At 43.5% G+C, this 20,092-nt stretch overlaps 1 protein-coding gene and 2 long non-coding RNA genes across 5 annotated transcripts in view; 2 read left to right on the top strand and 1 right to left on the bottom strand.

Moving 5' to 3' along the window:
• Positions 1 to 1,099: 1,099 nt before the first annotated feature.
• On the top strand, positions 1,100 to 8,372 carry SPRY1 (sprouty RTK signaling antagonist 1). 3 transcript variants are annotated; one of them, XM_053403459.1, is made up of 3 exons: positions 1,101 to 1,269; positions 1,832 to 2,630; positions 6,593 to 8,372. In XM_053403459.1, exon 3 carries the CDS (start codon positions 6,648 to 6,650, stop codon positions 7,608 to 7,610), a length of 963 nt encoding a protein of 320 aa, XP_053259434.1. In that variant the 5' UTR covers positions 1,101 to 1,269; positions 1,832 to 2,630; positions 6,593 to 6,647; the 3' UTR covers positions 7,611 to 8,372. The 3 variants fall into 3 exon arrangements, with proteins under 3 accessions (XP_053259436.1, XP_053259434.1, XP_053259437.1); XM_053403461.1 differs by lacking the exon at positions 1,832 to 2,630 and having other exon boundaries at positions 1,100 to 1,269; XM_053403462.1 differs by lacking the exons at positions 1,101 to 1,269; positions 1,832 to 2,630 and adding an exon at positions 6,123 to 6,303.
• Positions 8,068 to 9,001, bottom strand: LOC128421136 (uncharacterized). Its single transcript, XR_008332240.1, has 2 exons — positions 8,386 to 9,001; positions 8,068 to 8,350 (listed from the first exon to the last, which is right to left on the bottom strand). It is a non-coding gene; the product is annotated as an uncharacterized LOC128421136 (long non-coding RNA).
• A 7,346-nt stretch (positions 9,002 to 16,347) lies between these two features.
• The window catches only part of LOC128421134 (uncharacterized), a 138,528-nt gene continuing 134,783 nt past the window's right edge, over positions 16,348 to 20,092 (top strand). The window contains exon 1 of the long non-coding RNA XR_008332239.1: positions 16,348 to 16,953. This is a non-coding gene — a long non-coding RNA (uncharacterized LOC128421134). The remainder of the gene's footprint in view (positions 16,954 to 20,092) is intronic.

Genomic DNA, 20,092 nt, shown 5'->3' with positions numbered 1-20,092 from the left:
TGAAGCTGAGAGGGATTGCTAGTTGTTTATGACAGGCCCAAGACATTTTGCTATCTGGGTAGAAGATCAAGATGGTGCTTATTCCCATTATATACCTAGAAGCTGGACAGGTAATTTACTTTTACCTCAGCTTTTTTTTCCTGCATTTGTGAGCAGCAAATTTTATTTGACTAAATCTAATTCTATTTTACACAACTGTACAATTCCAGGGCATGAAATAAAGTTAATAAATAAAATAGGCACTGTCATGCAAAGCATTCATGAGTCAAAATTATATTTGCATAATTTAACTGGACTTACATTTATTGTTTAAATAAAAGGATCAATTTTGATCCTTTACCTTAAGGTTAGGATTAAATGTCAGTAAGTCTGCATGCACATTTACTAGGGAATATAGTGCAGCTTACTTCTGAGTAAACATGCACATGATTGTTCTATAAGAGCACAATCTCTGTAAACCACTTGGAGACCGTTATAGTTAAGGAGTAGATAAAGTGTTTAAATAAAATAAATAAATAAATAAATAAATTGCATGCTCTTTCTAGGTAAATTAATTTGAAAGAATGACCAGGTTCTGGTTCTATAATCACAATAATTAAGGCTGCAATCCTATACCCAGTTACCTGGATTTAAATGTGCCTCAACTCAATGGGGTACATTTCTTAATATAGGCGTGTATGCTCTGTTGACGGAAAGGGTGAACAGCCCCCCCCCCACTCGTGAGTACACAGAGGTCATTGGAATGAGCAAAAAAGAACTGTTTGGGGTGAAGTCATCTTAATAGGTACTTTAGGACTTGGGTTTGCGTTTTGTACCCATAAACCTTCCACAGTCTGTGAATGACTAACGCCATAGGGGAAGACCGTCTGCGTCGCTTTTTTCGCGGTACGCAAAAGAAACGCAGAAGGCTGGTAAACAAACACTGGTAAACGCATGAATGAATGGGAAAGAATAAGCAAGACGTATAAACGTAGAAGCGGGGGGGGGGGCGGAGGAGAGAAATCCAGCCCAGGTTTTCCCGTCCGCTTCCTGAGTGACAGATTGACATCATTGGAGGCGTGACGCGAGGCTGAGGTGGGGGCTCGGCGCTGCAAGGCTGCCGTGCAGTTCGGCTCATTCTGAAACAGCAACGAGAAAGCGCAGAGCAGTTGGCGAAGGGATAGCAGCAGCAGGCGGCGGCAACAACGGCAGGCGACGGGCTGCGTCCTTGGATTTACCTCCAGCTGCCGCGATTGGGCTTTGCAAAAGGACTCTGAACCTGTTCGTTCGGTAAGCGTGATCTGGAGGGCTCCCCCCCCCTTTTTTTTGCGCGAGGCATTTCGGAAGTAGCTCAGGTGCTGCTGGGTGCCCGTGCATATCGGCTGAGCTAGGCGGACGACTCGTGCGCAGCCCACCGCTCGCTTAAAAAGCGCTTTCAAAAATACGTCCTCGTATCATTTCACTTAAATGCGTTGTGCACTGCGAGCCTTCCGAGTAGCCTCGAGCGAAGAAGACGCGGCAATCCGCAGTCCCCCACCCCGCCCCATGCAAGGGGATCGTTTGCTCCTCGTGCAAAGATCGTGTGTGTGCGTGCGTACCCCCGATTTGCATTATGTCCGCGGGGTCTGTCCCCCGTCCCGCCCCGCCATGCTGGTGGTGTAGCAAGACTGTCAACCAGTCTGTACCAGCAAGCACATGGCAGCTTTTGCAGAATCCATTGCCTCCCTCCCCCTTTCCCTTACATATGGAATTCACTCTTCTCGTGACTGCAGTGCTTTCTTGTCTTAACTCCTTGCTCAGATCGTGTGTTTCTTTTTTTAAAAAATATTATTTTTTATTGTTATTCTCCCAGGCGTTCCCGTTGCACGTTCTCTTCTCTCTCCCTCTCCCCGGCTAGCCTAAGAGGAGAGGGGAGCTGCGGGCGAAGGACCATGTGGTGAAAAAGAGCTCGGAGTCGAGGAAGCAGTTGGACTCGCTCGCCTGCACGCGCGCTTTACTTGGGAGGGGAAACCGTGCGCCTCCAAAGGAGAGAGGGAGGGGGAGAAAGAAAGAGAGAGAGAGAGAGAGAAAAGGGGGAAGAAAGCTCCAACTTGGAGGAAAGCAGGAGGGCAGACGCCGCAGCAGCAGCAAGCTCGCTTTGCAAACACTCTTCGCTCCCACCTCCTCCGCTGCTTCCAGGCGACCCTCTCCAAGCTGCGCGCCTTTGCACTGCTGCAGAGCGAGCGACAGCCGTTGCAAAAGCAGCTCGGTCTCCTTTTTTTACCTGGCAGCCGGAGACGCCTCTTCTCCCCCCTCCAGCCTCCACCCCCCTCCCGCACCGGATCGCCTGTCGCTGCTCCTGGGAGAAAAGCCTGCTCGGCTCATGGACGACCATCTCGAGGAGGGGCGCGTGTAGGGCACCCCCTTGAATGTGCGTGCTTCGGCTGGAGAGGTGTTTGGCGGGCCGGCGAGGCGGATTTCCTTGCGCGCGAGGGCGTCGCGGCCGCTCCGTAGCCTCGGCAGCAGGAAAGGCGGGCGCCGAAGAAGCGGGTCTCGGGGGCCACCAGCGAGGATTGCGGCGCCTGGGCGCGTGGAGACTTGCCGGAGCCCCGCTGCCCTATGGATCTAACCTAGCAGGGCAGTGCTTTCGCGCGGATCGGCCCTTGGAAGACGTAAGTTTGCGCCCGTCCCCTTCTCCCTCCACTTCGCAATATGGATCTTGCCGCCGCCGCCTGGTTTCGCGCCGGGGGAGCCCGAGGGGTTAGCAGGTGCCCTGCTGGCTCCTCTTCCCCTCGCGGTGGGGTGGGGGGCTGGCGGCGGCGGCCAAGGCGGTTTCCCACACGACGCACGTCCTCTTTCCCCAGGCGCGCTGGGGGGGGGGGGGCGGCGCTCGGGTGGCTTTCTGCTGAACGGCAACGCGCGCAGGCGAGATTTCTGAACTTGTTGCTGCGGGCAAGGAATAAGCTCGGACTCTGCGGAAAGCCCGGAGGGGACGACGACACGGGTGGATCAAAGCAGGGGAGGGGGGGAGGACCGACCTCTGCTGCCAGGTGCTTCTGGCGGGAGAACTAGCTAATGCACTTCCTCAAAACCTCTGGCTTAAGGTGCGAGACCCCGTGTGTGCGTGTTGTTGTTTTTTTACATGCATTCTCCCACTGAGGCAGCTGACACATCCATTGCTTTCCATGGGTGTTCGTTGCAATGACATGAAACCTATTTGACATTATCTGCGGGCTTGTTTACACCGAAAGAAGTGATCAATGTGTGGCTTGGGTGACTTGAATTATGGCTGCATTGTCTAACTCGAGTATTGTGTAGGCATGGGTTGGAATTTATGCTTGGTTTTGAATCCTACGTGATCAACACGCATTTGCACCTTCGCTTAGTGCGCAGAGGGGGTAGATTCCACCTGGGGTTGCTTGCCCATTCTCAAGTTGTTTAATGTGGATTAGGTGCCTCTTAACATCCTGTATCTGGAGGGAGCTCTGGTGCATCTTTGCTAGAGGCAGGTGGAAATTCCGGCCATCCTTATTATTTGTAGTTTTTTCAGCAAGCTTTCAAAAAAATTGTTTGTCTGTGGTAGCTGCAACTGGTGGTTGGAGCGTAGTGAGATGATTCCTTTCCCTATTGCTCTTGCTTCGTGGTGTGAGTGTGCGCTTCATTGAACGTAGTCGGCAGGGCAGGGATTTCCCCTTTTGAGTCTGAGTGAGATTTTAGCAGGTCAGTAGAAAGGCGTGGAGGCTGCAAGGAGGAAATGGTGGGTAAGACAAAGATAAAAAGGCTTCCCCGGTCCTTCCACTCCGCCTCCTCAGAAAGCACCAGGGGGGAGAGGGGGAAAAATCCCTGCATGCTCAAACTAGCACGCAAAACTTTCGTATTGGTCTTGAAAGGTAGAGAAAGGAGTGTGTGCAGTGCAGCTTTAAGTACTGGAAAGTCCGTCCCCCTGAGGTAATGGTAACCTCAGCCATTTCCCCTCCTCCTGCAAATGGGTGGGTGGGGAGGCTGGGGGAAATAATCCCTTGTTTTCATTCATAACTTTTTCCTCTTCCTCTCTGTCAGCTCTGCATTCATCGCCTCCGTTGAGATCGGGTTGCAGAGTGGGCAGTGCTGCCCTTGGTGCTTTCTCATTTTCTCTTTGAGAGTCCATTCAGTGCTGAGTTTTTACAGCATTTCTCTCTCCTCCCCGCCCCCCCTTCAAATGGGAAGTCTGCTGTTAGAAGGCTGCTGATAGAAACGCAGGGCTTACAAGGAAGCCTTTTTTTGGGTGGGGAGTTAAGAATATTAGATAGATAGCTGTCACAGACTGCAGTCCTGTGTATACTTTACCTGCATGTAAGCCCTGTGGAACACAGTAACATTTACTTATTTGCAGCCATACTGAACTGCTGCTTGTGTTGTCTGCGTCCTGCCTTTATATTTTGTTGGAATAATTAAGGCTGCAATCCTAAACTCGCTTGTTCTGGAGTAAGGCTCCATGAACACTTTGGGATTTGCTTAGGAAGAAATACTGATAGGATACCTGGCTGGTTTTTTGTGTGTGACTTTTGCAAACAATTCTATCCCACTCTCCTCCTAAGAAGCTCCGTAGCAGTTCCCACCCTACATTTTAACTTCCCAAGAACCCCAGTCTGGTTCAAAGAATGGCTACTGACTCTTCAAAAAGGACAACAATAGAAAGAATTCTCTTGTGCTCTTTATAAAAGCCTATGAAAAGGAGAACTTGTGTGAGGCAGATAAGGTGTGATTGAGTTGAGCAGAGCTCTTTGTCTTGCACTCTCTACACCTTGAACAGGTGATAGGTGGGGTAGGGTGAACCTGAGCGGTCCCTTGCTTCCCCCTCCCCACATGTTCTGATTAAAGAAACTTTTTCTTCCCTCTTTTAAATTACTGCATGATTTCTTTTGGGGTGTTTTTAAAATGTCTTAGAAAAGAACACAGGTGGGGAGATGTTGTGGTCCTTCAGCTGTGAGGCAGTACAGTTTTCATGACATTTGCTGTTGGAAACCAAATGTTGGTTGGTTGCTTCCTTACTTCCTTTTGTCTAATTACTGAATGACAGATCCACATTTATTTATAAACACCACTATTATTTTGATCAGCGGGTCTGAATAGATGGCATTTAAGGTTCTATATTGGAGGCCCACCTTAATCAACCTCCATAAAGGAATGGAAGCAGTATCTTAAAACTAAGGCATCTGGTGTGTGCAGCGCTTAAGCATGTGAGCTGCTATCTGGCTCAAATTTTCCGCAGTTATGAACTCCTTCAGGAGACTCAGTCTTTGCTGCATTATGCCTAAAATGGACTCATCCTTCTGACCCTCGCTTGCTGGTATGTTCTATGCAAAACTGCTGCTAAAATACCCAGTGTGTTACATAGAACTAAATGTAACATTACATTAACCCTTTGTTTTGTTCAGGGGAGGAATGTGCGGGAAATTTTTCAAATCAAGTGTTTCACTCTTTTTGAAACAATATTTTGAACAGCAAATTGTCACTTAAAAAAAAAAGCTTCCCCAGAAATTAACAGACGACCACTTCAGTAGCGTCTTGCAACTGTGGATGCAATAGTGGTCCCAAGAGATCCAAGATGGTTCAAACGAAAAAAACACATTTATGTCTTATCTGGTCTAATATACGCCATTTTGAATCCTGTCTAACTATTCCTCCCCTCCCACTTATTTTGTGCAGCAGATAACATACTTTTCACTTACAAGTGAAGGTGCACATAATCTTCCCAAACAACTGATTAAATGCCATATTTTATTTGTCTTATCTTTTCTGCTGCAACCCTTTCCTGCCTCCACCTCCTCTTTTCACACCCTGCCTTATGGTCCAAGAATACTTGGAAGCCTATTGTGTAACAGGATGTTTACATCTGGTGTTTTGCTTTAATGAGCGTGCTAGACTGTTTAGATTTTTTAAATTTTTTTTGGGAAAGAGATATTTACTCCCAGAAAAGAAAAAAATTCTTCACATGCTTTCCCCATTGCTAATATGCTTCAGGCGTCATGGAATAGCAGTTAAAAAGGCAGCTATGCTGAATTTGAGTTTAGAATCAGGCTTGGTATTGGAATGTGGCTTTGACAGCGAAAACGGGCAAGAACTTCTTACAGGTCCTGCAGTTTGGGGGCATGAATGTGATTCTGTAATGTGGCTTTGAAGCACATTTTATGTTGCAGTCGGTGGTTAGACATAAGGGGGAATGTACCTGAAGTAGCTTCAGCTATGTTTGATGTAGCATGAAATAACTATAAGAATAAAATGTGCATGCATAACGCTCATAACTTCACGCTTGGAAAGAAAAGCTATGCAAACATGAAAGATTTTTGTTTCGTTCCTTAAACTGTAAGTTAATCTTCGGTGTGCTTTATTTACAATATCTACTCTCATATAACACATACGTATTTGTTTTAAACTGCTATGTGCCCTTTTACTCGAGGCCAGTGTAATTCCATCCCTGGGATATTGTTAATAGGTAGTTAGGCCAATTTGTGGCTTGCTGTAAAATGTTTTTATTTGTTTGGGTGGTGTATTTTATTTTTTGCTGCTGCTGCTGTGTGTGTGTTTTCGTTTTAGGAGAAGCAGCTTACTTCTCCCTTTTCAACTCCTGTTTTTCTCTCTGCCTCTCTTTTAGGATTTCCGATGCATGCCAGGTTCCTGGTGAATGCCAGAAGTAGAGATCACGACAGATGGAGTCCCAAGGTCAGCATGGAAGTGGCAGTTCATTAGTGGTCCTTCAGCAGCCTTCTTTGGACAGCCGGCAAAGGGTGGACTATGAGAGAGAGCTTCAGCCCCCCACAATCTTGTCTCTAGACCAGATCAAGACTATCAGGGGCAGCAACGAATACACGGAGGGCCCATCTGTGGTGAAGAAGTCTGCCCCACGGACAGCTCCCAGGCAAGAGAAGCACGAAAGGACTCATGAAAACATACCGATTAATGTGAATAATAATTACGAGCACCGGCCCAGCCACCCGGGGCACGCGCTGCATCAACACAACGCCAGGGCTCCAGTGCTCAGCAGGTCGACCAGCACTGGCAGCGCAGCCAGTTCTGGAAGTAACAGCAGTGCTTCCTCGGAGCAGGGCCTGCTCCTGAGATCGCCCCCGTGCAGGCCAGGGCCGGGCCACAGATTGGAGAGGCCCATCTGGACGCAGCCCAAGCCATCGTCTCTGGTCGTGGAGGACCTGAAGAGTCCTTTGAAAGAGGACCTGGCCCAGCACAAGTTTATCTGTGAACAGTGCGGGAAGTGCAAGTGTGGGGAGTGCACAGCACCCAGGGCCTTGCCCTCTTGCCTGGCCTGCAACCGGCAGTGCTTGTGCTCTGCGGAGAGCATGGTGGAATACAGCACCTGCATGTGCCTGGTCAAAGGGATCTTCTACCACTGTTCCAACGACGATGAAGGGGACTCCTACGCAGATAATCCTTGCTCTTGTTCCCAGTCGCATTGCTGGACTAGGTACTTGTGCATGGGAGCCATGGCCTTGGTTTTGCCTTGCCTGCTCTGCTATCCTCCGGCAAAAGGATGCCTGAAACTGTGCCGGGGGTGTTACGACCGGATCAATCGCCCAGGTTGCAGGTGCAAGAACTCCAACACAGTTTATTGTAAGCTGGAAAGTTGCCCCTCGAGGGGTCAAGGCAAGCCCTCCTGATTTATGGGGGCGCGGGGAAAGGTTGAGTTCCTCAGACTGTCGTTCAGGTTGTGGCTGGCTTTTCTGTCTTTGCCCCCTCCCTTCCCCCTTATCTTTTTTTCCTTACTTACATGCACAAATGATCCTCCTCTCACACCATAGCTTCTCTCAGCAAAAGGCAAATCTGGTATTCCCCCCCCCCTTGGTCTTTGGGTAAGTGTAGCCCATGTACTTGCATCTAATCTCCCAATATGGCAAGTCGTTTTGTGAGTAATCCATTCCTGAAAGAAGTAATGAGGGAATTGGGTTTTTCTGAAGCCGCCTGCTCTGCAAGCAACTTTCCAAAGATGCTGTTTTTGTTTGTCCTCAACAATTTTAAACTGATTTTTAGTGGCTTCCAAGTGATTATTTCAAAGTATTTGTGTGTGTGAAAGAACTGAATTATGAAGCTTTAAAGAAAAGAAAGCATTTTTAAAAAAAATAGTTGGGTTAAAATTTAGCAAACCTAGTCCTGCTGTCTGTATGGATTGCAAGCATCCTGGCTTTTGCTCCCATCTCAACAGATCTTTTAGAATTTCATGATCCGTATTGCAAAGCCTTATCTAGCTTGGATTTCCAACACACACAAACACACACACCATCTTCACTAGAAATGCTATGAGAATATTGTGATGCTCTAGCTTAGATTCCTTGAATTGCAGGGGTTGGACTAGATAACCCTTGGGGTCCCTTCCAACTCTACAATTCTATGACTCTTATGACTACAGCTTTCTTCATTGGTTTCTATAGTTATGACTACAGCTTTCTTCATTGGTTTCTATAGCTTTCAGAATTGTACAAGGTCCTAAGTTTTCACTCCCACCCCCTTTTTTCTCCTCTTTTGATGCTAAAGTTGTTGATTTCTGCACATCTGAGTAATACTCTTCAGGTATCATACAGTTTTAAGTTGTGTAAACATTCTTGGATCTCTTAACACTTCTATTATTTCTGTGGTTTAATGACATTTAACTCTAGTCTGTGCTCGATAACTTTAATCCTCTGTTTTTATTGCCTTAGCCACAAATTGTGGTGCTTTTTGTATATTTTATGTAAAAACACAAAGTTGAATTCTGACTATTTTTAAGACAAAGGTCTGTTAAAACTTTTTTATTGTAAAGAATATTTATTATGTGAATTTCTATTATTTTATGATATTTATTACAAAGGACTGTTCCAAAAATGTACTCCTGTCTGAATATAACAAAATACCAATACTTAACGAAAATAAGGATGACACGAAGAAAGTACATATGTTAAACTATAATGCAGAAAATATAATAATTAATGAAAACGTCTCTTGGGTTCTTTATTTTTTAATATAACAATAAGTTGTTAATAGCAGTATTAGTAAGTAAGAGTACTGCTGCTTTTATTTTCCATTTTTTCATGACTGTGAAACCACTGCTAGTATTCTAGTTTTATTTAATCACTTAAAAAAAAATCAGAAAAGTTTTTAACTCTTGAGATATTTCACAGCATTCATATCTTTTGTTTGGGGTGGAGAACATGTGGACCCCAAATGATGTTTCTGTGGACTCCTTACAAATTCTTGCATTGTCTTTAAAAGTTTGTAGTCCTCATGGCTCCAAGTGTGAAAATGGGATCGCAAAAATTGCCCTATGTCTGTGAAGGACCATCATGATTCAGCCCCCCACCCACCAAAAAAGTTTGACTTAACCTACAGGCCATAAGTGTACTACAAAATAAGAACAGCTTCCGAACCAATCACAATTTGGCATCTGCAAATGACTTGTATCCATCCCACTCATTGCTATTTACAAGACAGGTGGGCAAACAGTGCCCCCCCCGATGATGTTGGACTACAACTCCCATCATCCTTGACCATTGGCTGGGACATATAGGAGGAGGGCAGTCCAACAACTTATGGAGAACCACAGGTCCTCCACCCCTGTTTTCAAAATGACTTATGGTGCTGAATCTCTTTTCTACTATTTTTTGGTATGGCAACTGGAGTCTTCTGTTTCAATTCCTCAGAAGGCATTATGGAAACTTCCATTTACCATCAGCAGTTTAAGTGCTTTCTTTTTCTGAAATGCCAATCGTGCCATTTTAGCAGCAACGTGTTAGTTGGTGGAATTGCGTATCAGCTGAAGAAAATGCATCTATTTTCAAGTTTGCATCTGAATAAAAAATTAAGAATCAGAATAACAAAAGTACTTTGTGTTAATAAAGTCCAGTAGCTGAAGGAGCTTCTGGGCTTCCCTAATTCTTGTGGCCCAATGGGGCTTGTTTGTTCACCGCTATTAGCTGCCAGGTGGTTCCACAGAAATTTTAATACAGAATTTGCTCCGCCGGTCTGTCTCTTGGCACTGTTCTAATCTGTTGTCCGCAGGTGAAGTTGGGACGTAGTATTGTATCTTTTGAGGTTTAGTGGGAACTGCAGTGCCCATACAAGCAACCTTCCTTATTTTAAGTTTCTCAAGAAAGCATATGTTGCTAAGCAGTGGTTTCCAAAATCTTGATCATTGCCATCTTCGGTCTTGTAGAAGATTCAAGTGAGTCCAGCTCTTGCGACTGAAGCAACAGTGACACATTCAGTGTGTTCTTTCTTTGTTGGTTTATTAAAAATGCTTGTGTAAAAAGGCTCACTGTAATGTTAGTTACTTGACCTTAAAAGTTGCACCTTTTGCAAGGGAAAAAGAGCAGTTTATCTAGTAAAAGTATGGATATTTTCTTAAAAGTTTTGGGTTGATGTCATCTTGTCATTTTGTACAAGCATCCTAATTTAGCAGGTGTAAGTGCAGATACAGGATTTTGTTTGTGGTTTTCTGTTTCGGAAACAGATATGACCCTGCATGTACAAGAGATTGTGGTGATGAGAAAACCCCCAACATTGAAAACCACATAAGCAAAGTCAGCCACCACAGCACATTTGGTTTTTGTATAGGAGACCAAATCTACTCTTCCTTTTAGCACTGATCATCTATTTGGTGGGGATAGAAAGAGGATCTCTGAAAACAGATCTCTGAAAACAGCAACATAATACAATCTCCATAATGCTCATAATTTATCAAGGTACTTGGCTAATAAACAGGATCTCATTTCCCAATTCTCCAATTGCTTTTCATAAAATCATCTCTCTTTCACAAGGAAAAGGAGGATGTGATATTTTTTCTTAGTATCTTTTGATATGATCCATTCTTTGCACATCTGTTGCACTCAGTGCCCCCTTGTGATAGTGCTTCTCATTTGGGAATATATTTTCATAATACAGTATGTTTTGTCTGTGAAATGGAGTACAGTATTTCATACAGATTGCTTTTGTGTTGCTATTGCTTCTGTCTTCTGTATCTCTTCAAAACGCACAAGATGCCGTACTTTGGGCATATGATGAATATTGTAAAATGTCATTAGAGAGTGCTATGATAGCTGTGAAAAGTTGCATTTAAGATAGTACAGTGGACGCTCGGGTTGTGAACATGATCTGTGTGGGAGGCACGTTCGCAACCCGCAGCATTCGCAACCCACGCATGGGTCACAATTTGGTGCTTCTGCGCACGCGCCATTTAGCGGTTCTGAGCATGCACGAGCGCCAAAACCCGGAAGTAACACGTTCCGGTACTTCTAGGTTCGGCGCGGTGCACAACCCGAAAACACGCAAGCTGAAGTGTCTGTAACATGAGGTATGACTGCGTTTGCGAATTGAACTTTGAGCGATGCCAATTATGTGATATACCAGTTTTTAAGAACATTGCTTTTTTATTCATTTGCTTATAATTTGGATTGGCCCTGCTTGTTTTCAGGCTTTCTTCTTTTTCTTTTTAAAGACACAGGCTAGTCTAAAACAGAACATTCAAATGTGAACACTGGAGCCACAATTATTTTCAGATTATGTAACTTGGTCAATGGACTGTTTGCCTTTTATTTCCTGCACAACTAATACTGTAGAGACTATTCAAAACAAGCAAACCACCAACCCAAGAAAAATTGGGTAATTTATTCCTAGCATTCAGTGATCGATCCTGGTTTGGTTTTGTTTTTTAAAAAAAGTGGCATGTTTGTTTGTAGCTGTTTTACTAGATCTATTCCTAGAGCTATTCACAACAACTGAACATGGGAAGCAGCAGGAAAAGCAACTAGAGAAGCCTAAGTAGCATGGATCTTTGCCTACAATCAGGCAGTTCTTTCAGCCTCTGCTTTTGAGGAGCACCAGAAGCTGGCACATGTTAATGCATGCTGAATGGTGGAATCAGCACATGGCTGAAGTTGCACATGACTGTTTGCCACAGGCAGGGAACTAGCACTTCTCCCAAATTGGATACTGTTGTGTGTCATACATATGTGCAAACACTGTAGTTGCTATATATAATTTTCAACCAGCTCTTCGTATGCACAATATAATACTTTGAACATTGCAGTATGTTTAGTCTAAACCACACTGCTGGGGGATCAGTTACACTGCTCTTCTGTCTAATGATGAGTTCTGTATTCGTTTAGATCTTGCATGCTCCCACATATTTTCATGAGGGTAATGAAATACCCTGTTGCTTACTTGGGGAATTTATTGGGGAGTTCTGCAGGTGTTTTAGCTCTGTGTGGTATAGTTAAGGTGTCTACCGAGAAAGCCAATGCTTGAGATCAAATGTAGCCAGTGTGTGATTCAACAGCATCTGGCAGTCACCCTGGCTGCCCCAGCCTTAGACTCAGTTGGAACCTTTTTCAGTACTTCCCAAGATAAGGATATGAACATTTGAGGAAGGATCTCAAGCTCGTTCCTGTGGCCCATTGGGTTTATTTACAGCACTGCTGGTCAATATTAAAATGTCAGGCGGTTGAACTAATCGTATGGCTTCACCTCAAAGTCTCATTAAGGAAAGAATTCAAAGGATGTTGCCACCAGGTACAAAATTGAGACTGAAGTGTTCTGACAGTGTAGGTAATGAGACACTGTGTAACTACGTCTTGGATCGAGTTTTGTTTTTGAATGACAGAGATTATGGTGCTACAAGAATGGTACTTGTAGTGCAAAAAATACTGAATTGGATGGATAAATGGTCTGATTTTGTATAAGTCAGATTCCTGTGTGTAAATTTAAATTTGAACCAGACTCCATGAGTACATTTTGTAAGAAGAAAGAAGAGTACAAACAAGGTGTTACGTGATTGTGGTATTCAAAGTCCTTTCCTAGCGCCAACAGCACAATATCTGGTTAGATTGTGTAGGTTCCCATGAATGGAATGTTATGTATACAGCCTTCTATTCATTTTTCAGCTAAATTAAAAGATGGATATGAAAAAGATTCTTCTGTCATGTGAATTGGACTTAAACCTAGCCCTATAACACAGTGGTTAGATTAAATTTTGCACTTGTTTTATGAATGTAATTGTTGATTTATGCAGTTCACTGCAACAGTATTTTTTCCCCTTGGTGTTGGTGGTTACAGACATTCTTTGCAAGTAAAATCAGTAAATAGATTCAGGTGGGTGAGAGAAGCCAATTTTGAGAGGCTGATGCATGGCACATGTAGGGAAGGGTGTCTGTAGCCTCCAAGCAAGTGATAACAAGGCTAGCATGAGCACCTGCTTGCTTCCTTGGGTTTTCCAGCAACCATACAGAGGTGCTGGGCTGCTGAAACCCACTTTGGCTTGAACACATGTTAACAGTAAGTATCAAAACTTGGTAACTGTTGATCACTTGCATGTTATTTAGAAAGCCCATGTAAAATATATTTTTGCCAAGAAGCTTGTTTCAACACTTTGCAATGGGTCTAAGCTAAATGAAATGCTGGTAAGGTGAATAATAACCAAGCTAGTGAGTTTTCATATTTTGACAATATTGGGAATTCTTTCATCTATGTAAATCAGTGGATTGGATCTTTTTAGTTTGAACCAAAACTGGTATTACTATAATGTTGGTTTTTTTAAAAAGGTGGTTGCAAACTGGTTTTCAGGTCTATCAAAAGGCAAATAATTTAGGATTTTATTTATTTATTGTCAATTTATGGTTTTACTAGCTGTACTAGTCTTTAAATCAGAGGTTGGGAACTTGAGGCTCTCCAAAAGTTGCTGGACCCATCGTCCCTGACTACAGGTTCTCCGCATTGCTGCTTTAAATGCTAGCATTTTTGTCTGTCTGAAGAAAAGACAGCTGGAAGAGGAGCTTGCTAGGACAGGTGCCGGATATGGGAATGAAATCTCTTTATATGGTTGACAGATTAATGTTCTGATTTGCAAAATAGTTTTCCTGAAATGAACAACTGCCCTAGCCAACTTTTTAATTAACTGGCATTTGAAATAGCCACATGGAACAGATATATTTCCTTTTTACTGTAGGCTTTTTCACACACCCAAGTTAGCATGTTGAGAATGTGGTCTGAGTGTATTAACAGAGTTTGCAACACTGTGGCATAATTGGTTTGAGGTGAGCTGCGCTCTGGGTATCTGGTGAAGCAATAACAAGAAGGCTGCAGGAGGTACTTGACTCTGCATAGATCCATCTAAATCACTTTCTCAGAACTGATGTGTGAATTCATCCTGAGGCTCAGTGAGTGAAGATAATGCAAGGTATCAACTTATTGGCTGTGATTTATAGGTGCTGCCTTCCAGCTGTGGAGAGCACTGAATGAAAGGCAACCAAGCTGTTAGGTTCTTTCCTTTTCCTTTTATAAAAAGTATTTTCTTTTGATTTCTTAATATATTTCATGCAACAATGCATTGGTTTAAATTGTGTGGCTAATTGCTGTGGGGGTTTATATATATATATAACAATGGTATTAATATGGAATTGAAATGTATATAGAGGCCTGACAGAAATGGCTTGAAAATCCCTTTAGAGATCTCTGACAAGATGTGATGAGTTCTTATTCAAGATTGCCCAGCTAAAGTATCTGTGGTGAACATTTGAACAATTATTAATGAGCGAAAATGCTACAGTTCTGAAGATGGGGACACCAGTTATCTCCCCAAGAGAAGAGTTGAAGCTTACAGAGGCTCTCCCATCAGACACTTCATTTTTGCCAGTTAATTTTCCACATCTCATCATAGTGACAGAATGATCCACATTATGTATTTCCACAAATGAATGCTTTTCTCTTATAAATCCACTCTCTGAGAGGACACATCTTGGGATGAGATGCTGCGTTCTAAGTTAATGATAAAAATGGCTATCCATGAACAGAACATTGCTTGCTCACATGAACTAAAGGATTTATAAAGGCCAGTTCATTTGAATTCTAGAGCCACATTTCTAGAGCTTTATTGACATTAAAATAGTAAAATATATGCATTTTACTTTAACCTTAAGAGTCCAGTAATGAAGTTATGAAGCCAACAAGAAGTATAGTTAGCAAAACACTGATTATATATATATATATCCTTCTAAAACAAAGACACACTAAATCAGAGGAACATTAAATGGAGACACATGAAGCTTTGCTCATTCACATGTAGAAGTAGAACCTGATGAAAGTTAAGGTGCTGGAGTGCTGCAGAAAGTAATAAAACATTCTGCATTGACACAAAGTTACCCAGGCTACACAGTTTAGCCAGCTGCAATTAAGCATTGCTAGAAGTGCTAGCAGCTTGATCCTATTCATGCCTAACTCAAAAGTTCCATTGCGTTCAATGGGAAATGTCCCAAGTAAATGCGCTTATGATTGCACTCCAAGTTAGATAATTAAGCAATGTACTGGCCCTGCAATTGCAAATACATCTTATTGCAAGTTCTTGAGAGGTAAGTTCCTGATCATCCCCACAGAGCGGAGTGTTTTATGACCAATGTTTCCCTTTGCGCAAATAGAAGACTGGGCTTTACCTTATGTCCTCCACTTGTAGAGAAGAGATGGGGAGCCTTAGACCCTTCCTTCTGGTGTTGCTGGAATCCCAGCCCCCATCAGGCTGCATGGCCAGTGGTCAGAGATGATGGGAGTCATAGTTCAACAACATCCAGAGGCCCACAGGCTCCCCATCCCTTTTGCAGGGAGAGAGTAAAACAGCCAGATCGTCATGTGGGAAATGGAGTTGGCCACTGTGAGAACAGGATGCTAGACTAGATGAAGCGTAGGCCTAATGTGGCAGGCTCCTCTTAGGTGCATCTGAAAGGCAGACCCTACCTAGACTGTACCTATATGTTTCATTATTGAATAATTGAACAACACACTAATTGTTGTCTGTATTACTTGTGGTGGTGTTGTTTAGTCGTGTCCGACTCTTTGTGACCCCATGGACCAGAGCACGCCAGGCACTCCTGTCTTCCACTGCCTCCCTCAGTTTGGTCAGACTCATGTTTGTAGCTTCGAGTACACTGTCCAACCATCTCGTCCTCTGTCGTCCCCTTCTCCTTGTGCCCTCCATCTTTCCCAACATCAAGGTCTTTTCCAGGGAGTCTTCTCTTCTCATGAGGTGGCCAAAGTATTGGCGCCTCAGCTTCACGATCTGTCCTTCCAGTGAGCACTCAGGGCTGATTTCCTTAGGAATGGATTGGTTGGATCTTCTTGCTGTTCATGGGACTCTCAAGAGTCTCCTCCAGCACCATAATTCAAAAGCATCAATTCTTCGGCGATCAGCCTTCTTTATGGTCCAGCTTTCACTTCCATACATCACTACTGGGAAAACCATAGCTTTTACTATACGGACCTTTGTTGGCAAGGTGATGTCTCTACTTTTTAAGATGCTGTCTAGGTTTGTCATTGGTATTGCTTGTACTTGGCCCTATTAGATGGCTTCCAAAGGTGGAGTTATGAGAGCCACAGCTGGTCTGGCCTTCAGAATCTCCTGCAAGATAAGGCTCCTGAACATTTGGCTTTTGGGGAGGGGGTTGTAAGGAGGATGAGGCATACATAAGGCATCAAAGCTTTCTGTGGCATCTTAGAAGACTTCAACAATTGTTAACGACCAGTGTCTGTCAACCTGGACTTTAGTCCACAAAAGCTTATGCCATATAAATAAATGTGTTAGTCTTTAAGTTGCCATGGGACTCCTTTGTTGTTTTTGCTGCAACAGACTAGCCCTGCTGGAGGGGGAAAAAATACATAATACATGTTACTTTCATGGTCAGCAACTTATGCCCGGATCCCAGTCTTTTAATTAAAAACCTTTTATTTCCACAAATTTATTCTGCGGTCGTTCTTCCAAGATCTGCCTTGGATTTCTAATGGGGAATGTTTTAGCAGGAATGTAGCCTTTTGTTACTATGAATAGTTCAGGGCAGATTAGCTGTGCGCCAATTTCCTGTTGCTTTTCAGAGCTGCAATCTGAGCCCTATTTGCTTCTGGCGCTTGCACAATAGAAAACAATGGGTGGCTTCTTTCAGGTTTCACTTCAGAGCTCTTAGGAACAGGGGAAGTGGCTAAAGCCCTACTTTACAGGTAATTAACAATAGATAATGTTTGCTTCCCTTCTCCCCCTCCTTTTTTTTTAGAGCTGATAAAAGCTTGAAAGACTCTTCTATATGCCAGTTCAAAAGCTGCAGTAAGTTCCTGCTGTCACTGTCTTTGCATTAGTAAATGTGGCTCTTGGGATCTAGCTGGAGCATAGGCTGGATAGAATTTTACACACCCCAAATGCAAAAGCGAGAGTGAAGCAGTTTGTTGGAAAAACGCAACACAACTGCAAGAGATCGATCTGCCTTGTTTGTTTGCTTTTTAAAAGTTCATCCTCTTGAAACATGCTAATTTATACTTAAACAATTGGGGCCTGCAACAAGGTGTTGCAGTATGTGTTTACTCAACAGAAGTGTTCCTATTCAGAATGTCTGCCAGTCATACACTCCTCCAAAATACTAAATTCTAATTTTCTGTTTCTCATTGGTATGCTGAATCTCCACTGGAGGAGGGGAGGTTCTCCAAGCATGTGAATATCTGTCTTTTGTTTCTGCTTAGCCCTGTTTGGTCTGCATTTCAGTCAGCTTTCATCACCTGCATTCACTATTAGAGAAAGTGATATGCAGTGCAACTTTGTTTATCGATCTGGTACCTTTTTTGCGGGTGCTCTGCTATTCCACTGCCCATTTTTAATTGTTTGCTGATCAGGTATGGGAAGAAAGTATTTACTATTATGTATATTCATTAATAGGGGTTTTTATGTATACTTTATTTATAGTTGCTGGATACTGTTAAGCATCGCATAGATAACTGGGTATTATACTGAAAACTTAATGAAAAAATGTATTTCTGATCAGTGGTCAAATGGTTAGGGTAAGCCTCACTCTGAAATCCACCAGTTGTGGTCAACTTGTGGTGCTTCATAAACCTCTGAAAAAAAGGAGCAAAGAGGTTGTCAAAAGGTAGGGTGGCCAGAATCCTGCTCCCTCAAGCACTGACCCTGCTTTAAAGAGTTGATAGCAGTCTCTAGCCCTCTGTGGCTCTACAGATTTGCAGCACACCAGGCTTCCATCTATGCTACTGGAGTGTATGAGTTCCTGCACAGCTGCCTCTGTTGAAGTTGAACTGAATGGTAAAGCCACTGGTCCTGGGTATTTAAGTGGTTTATTTTCTGCATCCTGTTGTTCTTCCATGGAGCTGAAAGATATAAAATTGCATGGTTCTCCTCTCCCTGTCACAATTCTATCCACACAACTGCCCTGTGAGGTGAGCTAGGCATGGTGGCTGACCCAAGGTTACTCAATGAGTCACTTAGATGAATAAAACCCAAAATTAATAGACAAGGGACACTGGTGGCGCTGTGGTCTAAACCACAGAGCCTAGGGCTTGCCGATCAGAAGGTCACGGTTCGAATCCCTGCTACGGTGTGAGTTCCCATTGCTCGGTCACAGCTCCTAGCTGCCAACCTAGCAGTTTGAAAGCACGTCAAAGTGCAAGTAGATAAATAGGTAACACTCCGCCGGGAAGGTAAACGGCGTTTCCATGCACTGCTCTGGTTCGCCAGAAGCGGCTTAGTCATGCTGGCCACATGACCCTGAAGCTGTCTGCGGACAAACGCCGGCTCCCTCGGCCAGTAAAGCGGGATGAGCGCTGCAACCCCAGTGTCGTCCGCGACTGGACCTAATCGTCAGGGGTCCCTTTACCTTTATAGTGTCATAAGAACATGTGAAGAATCTGCTGGAGCAGGCTAATGCCTCATCTATTCCACCAGCCGGTTCCCACAGTGGCCAAGACAGATGCTGGTGGTAAAACAGGAAGCAGGATTCGAGCACAAGAGCAGTTGTGGAGGCAAAGTATAGCCATCATGGCTAGTAGCCCTGTCCCCCAAGAATTTGTCCAATCCTCTTGGCCATCACTTCCTCCTGTGGGAGTGAGTTTCATGGTTTAACTACGTGTTGTGTGAAGAAGTTTGTCCGTTTGTGACATGTGCAGTACAAACAAAATTTGGCCTGCATTGCAGCGTCAACAACCTCACCAACCTGAAGCTGGACACCTTTTTCCTTTTGCTATGTTTTCTTCACCATCATGTTTTCTTTCAATATCCTCCTGTCTTTTCCGTGCAATTTTATTGCACCTTCACGAGACGAGAGCTGTGGTGTCAGCTTCACAACAAAGGTCGATGTAAATCTTAGTTTTAAACTTGAGCATGCTATTCAGTTTAAAGAGGTATCAAAGAATGAAGAGAACACTCCTAATTGCACAATCCGAACCGCGTCTACTCAAAGTTGAATTCAATAAGAGGCTCACTCCCAGGGTAAGTGAACTTAGGCTTGCAGCCTTAGTAACTTTTCTCTTAAATTAACTTGAAGGAAGGGAACCCAAATCAAGGCAAAAAGCTCTGGATTATAACACTGGCCTGGTCTGTAGATTTTGCTGTCCATCTATTCTCTTATCTTTTCCATGCTCACATCACCAGGTTATGAATGCCCTCCTATCATCTGTTAAGTGGAATAACTAACTTCTGTCAGATGTGATTTATTTCTTCTCTTGCTTCACCATCTCAGGGAGAAAATCATGCGTGTAAGGATAGAGTTTTGTTCAATTAGTTTTTTTTTAATGAAGTTTTGGTTTGTTGTAATGGTTGGGAAATGTTTGTTTTCTGAAATGGAGGAAGTTGACTTCTAGACACGATGATGATGTCTAGCATTCGTATTAATGACAGTGGGATGGAAGAGATGTGGGGTATTGTTTATTTCAAACAAAATGTGGATAGGATTTATGTGGTTTTTTAGAATCTGTTGACTGATACTGAGCATTATGTTGCTTTGGCTATTGTGTCTACTGAAGACGAACCATGTTACATGCTTTACAATCCTATCACTTATGAGAATATTTTTTATGTTAGTAGATGAACTTTTACAGCACTGTGAATTGATGTTGAAATTATGTACTATGGAAATAGTTTTTCACTCATTTCTTGTAGACAGCTATTTAGAAAGTGTTTTCGAATCTTCACTGTGTTCCTCAAAGAAACATCTTAAATTACTATTGGCACCCCATGTCAAAAGGGGTTATAACAACAGGTGGAGTTGTTCAAAGCTACATACTGAGTCCACAGCAGAAGTGGCACCGTGGTCAACCAGATCCAGGTCTTGGGATCCACTAGCATGTATCTTTATCATTG

Source organism: Podarcis raffonei, chromosome 9 (assembly GCF_027172205.1).
Source record: "Podarcis raffonei isolate rPodRaf1 chromosome 9, rPodRaf1.pri, whole genome shotgun sequence".
NCBI lineage: Eukaryota > Metazoa > Chordata > Lepidosauria > Squamata > Lacertidae > Podarcis > Podarcis raffonei.
This window is presented reverse-complemented; position numbering and strand designations above follow the sequence as displayed.

Excerpts from the sequence above, each read along its gene's own strand:
- SPRY1 (XM_053403461.1), top strand. The coding sequence starts at position 6,648 with ATGGAGTCCCAAGGTCAGCATGGAAGTGGCAGTTCATTAGTGGTCCTT.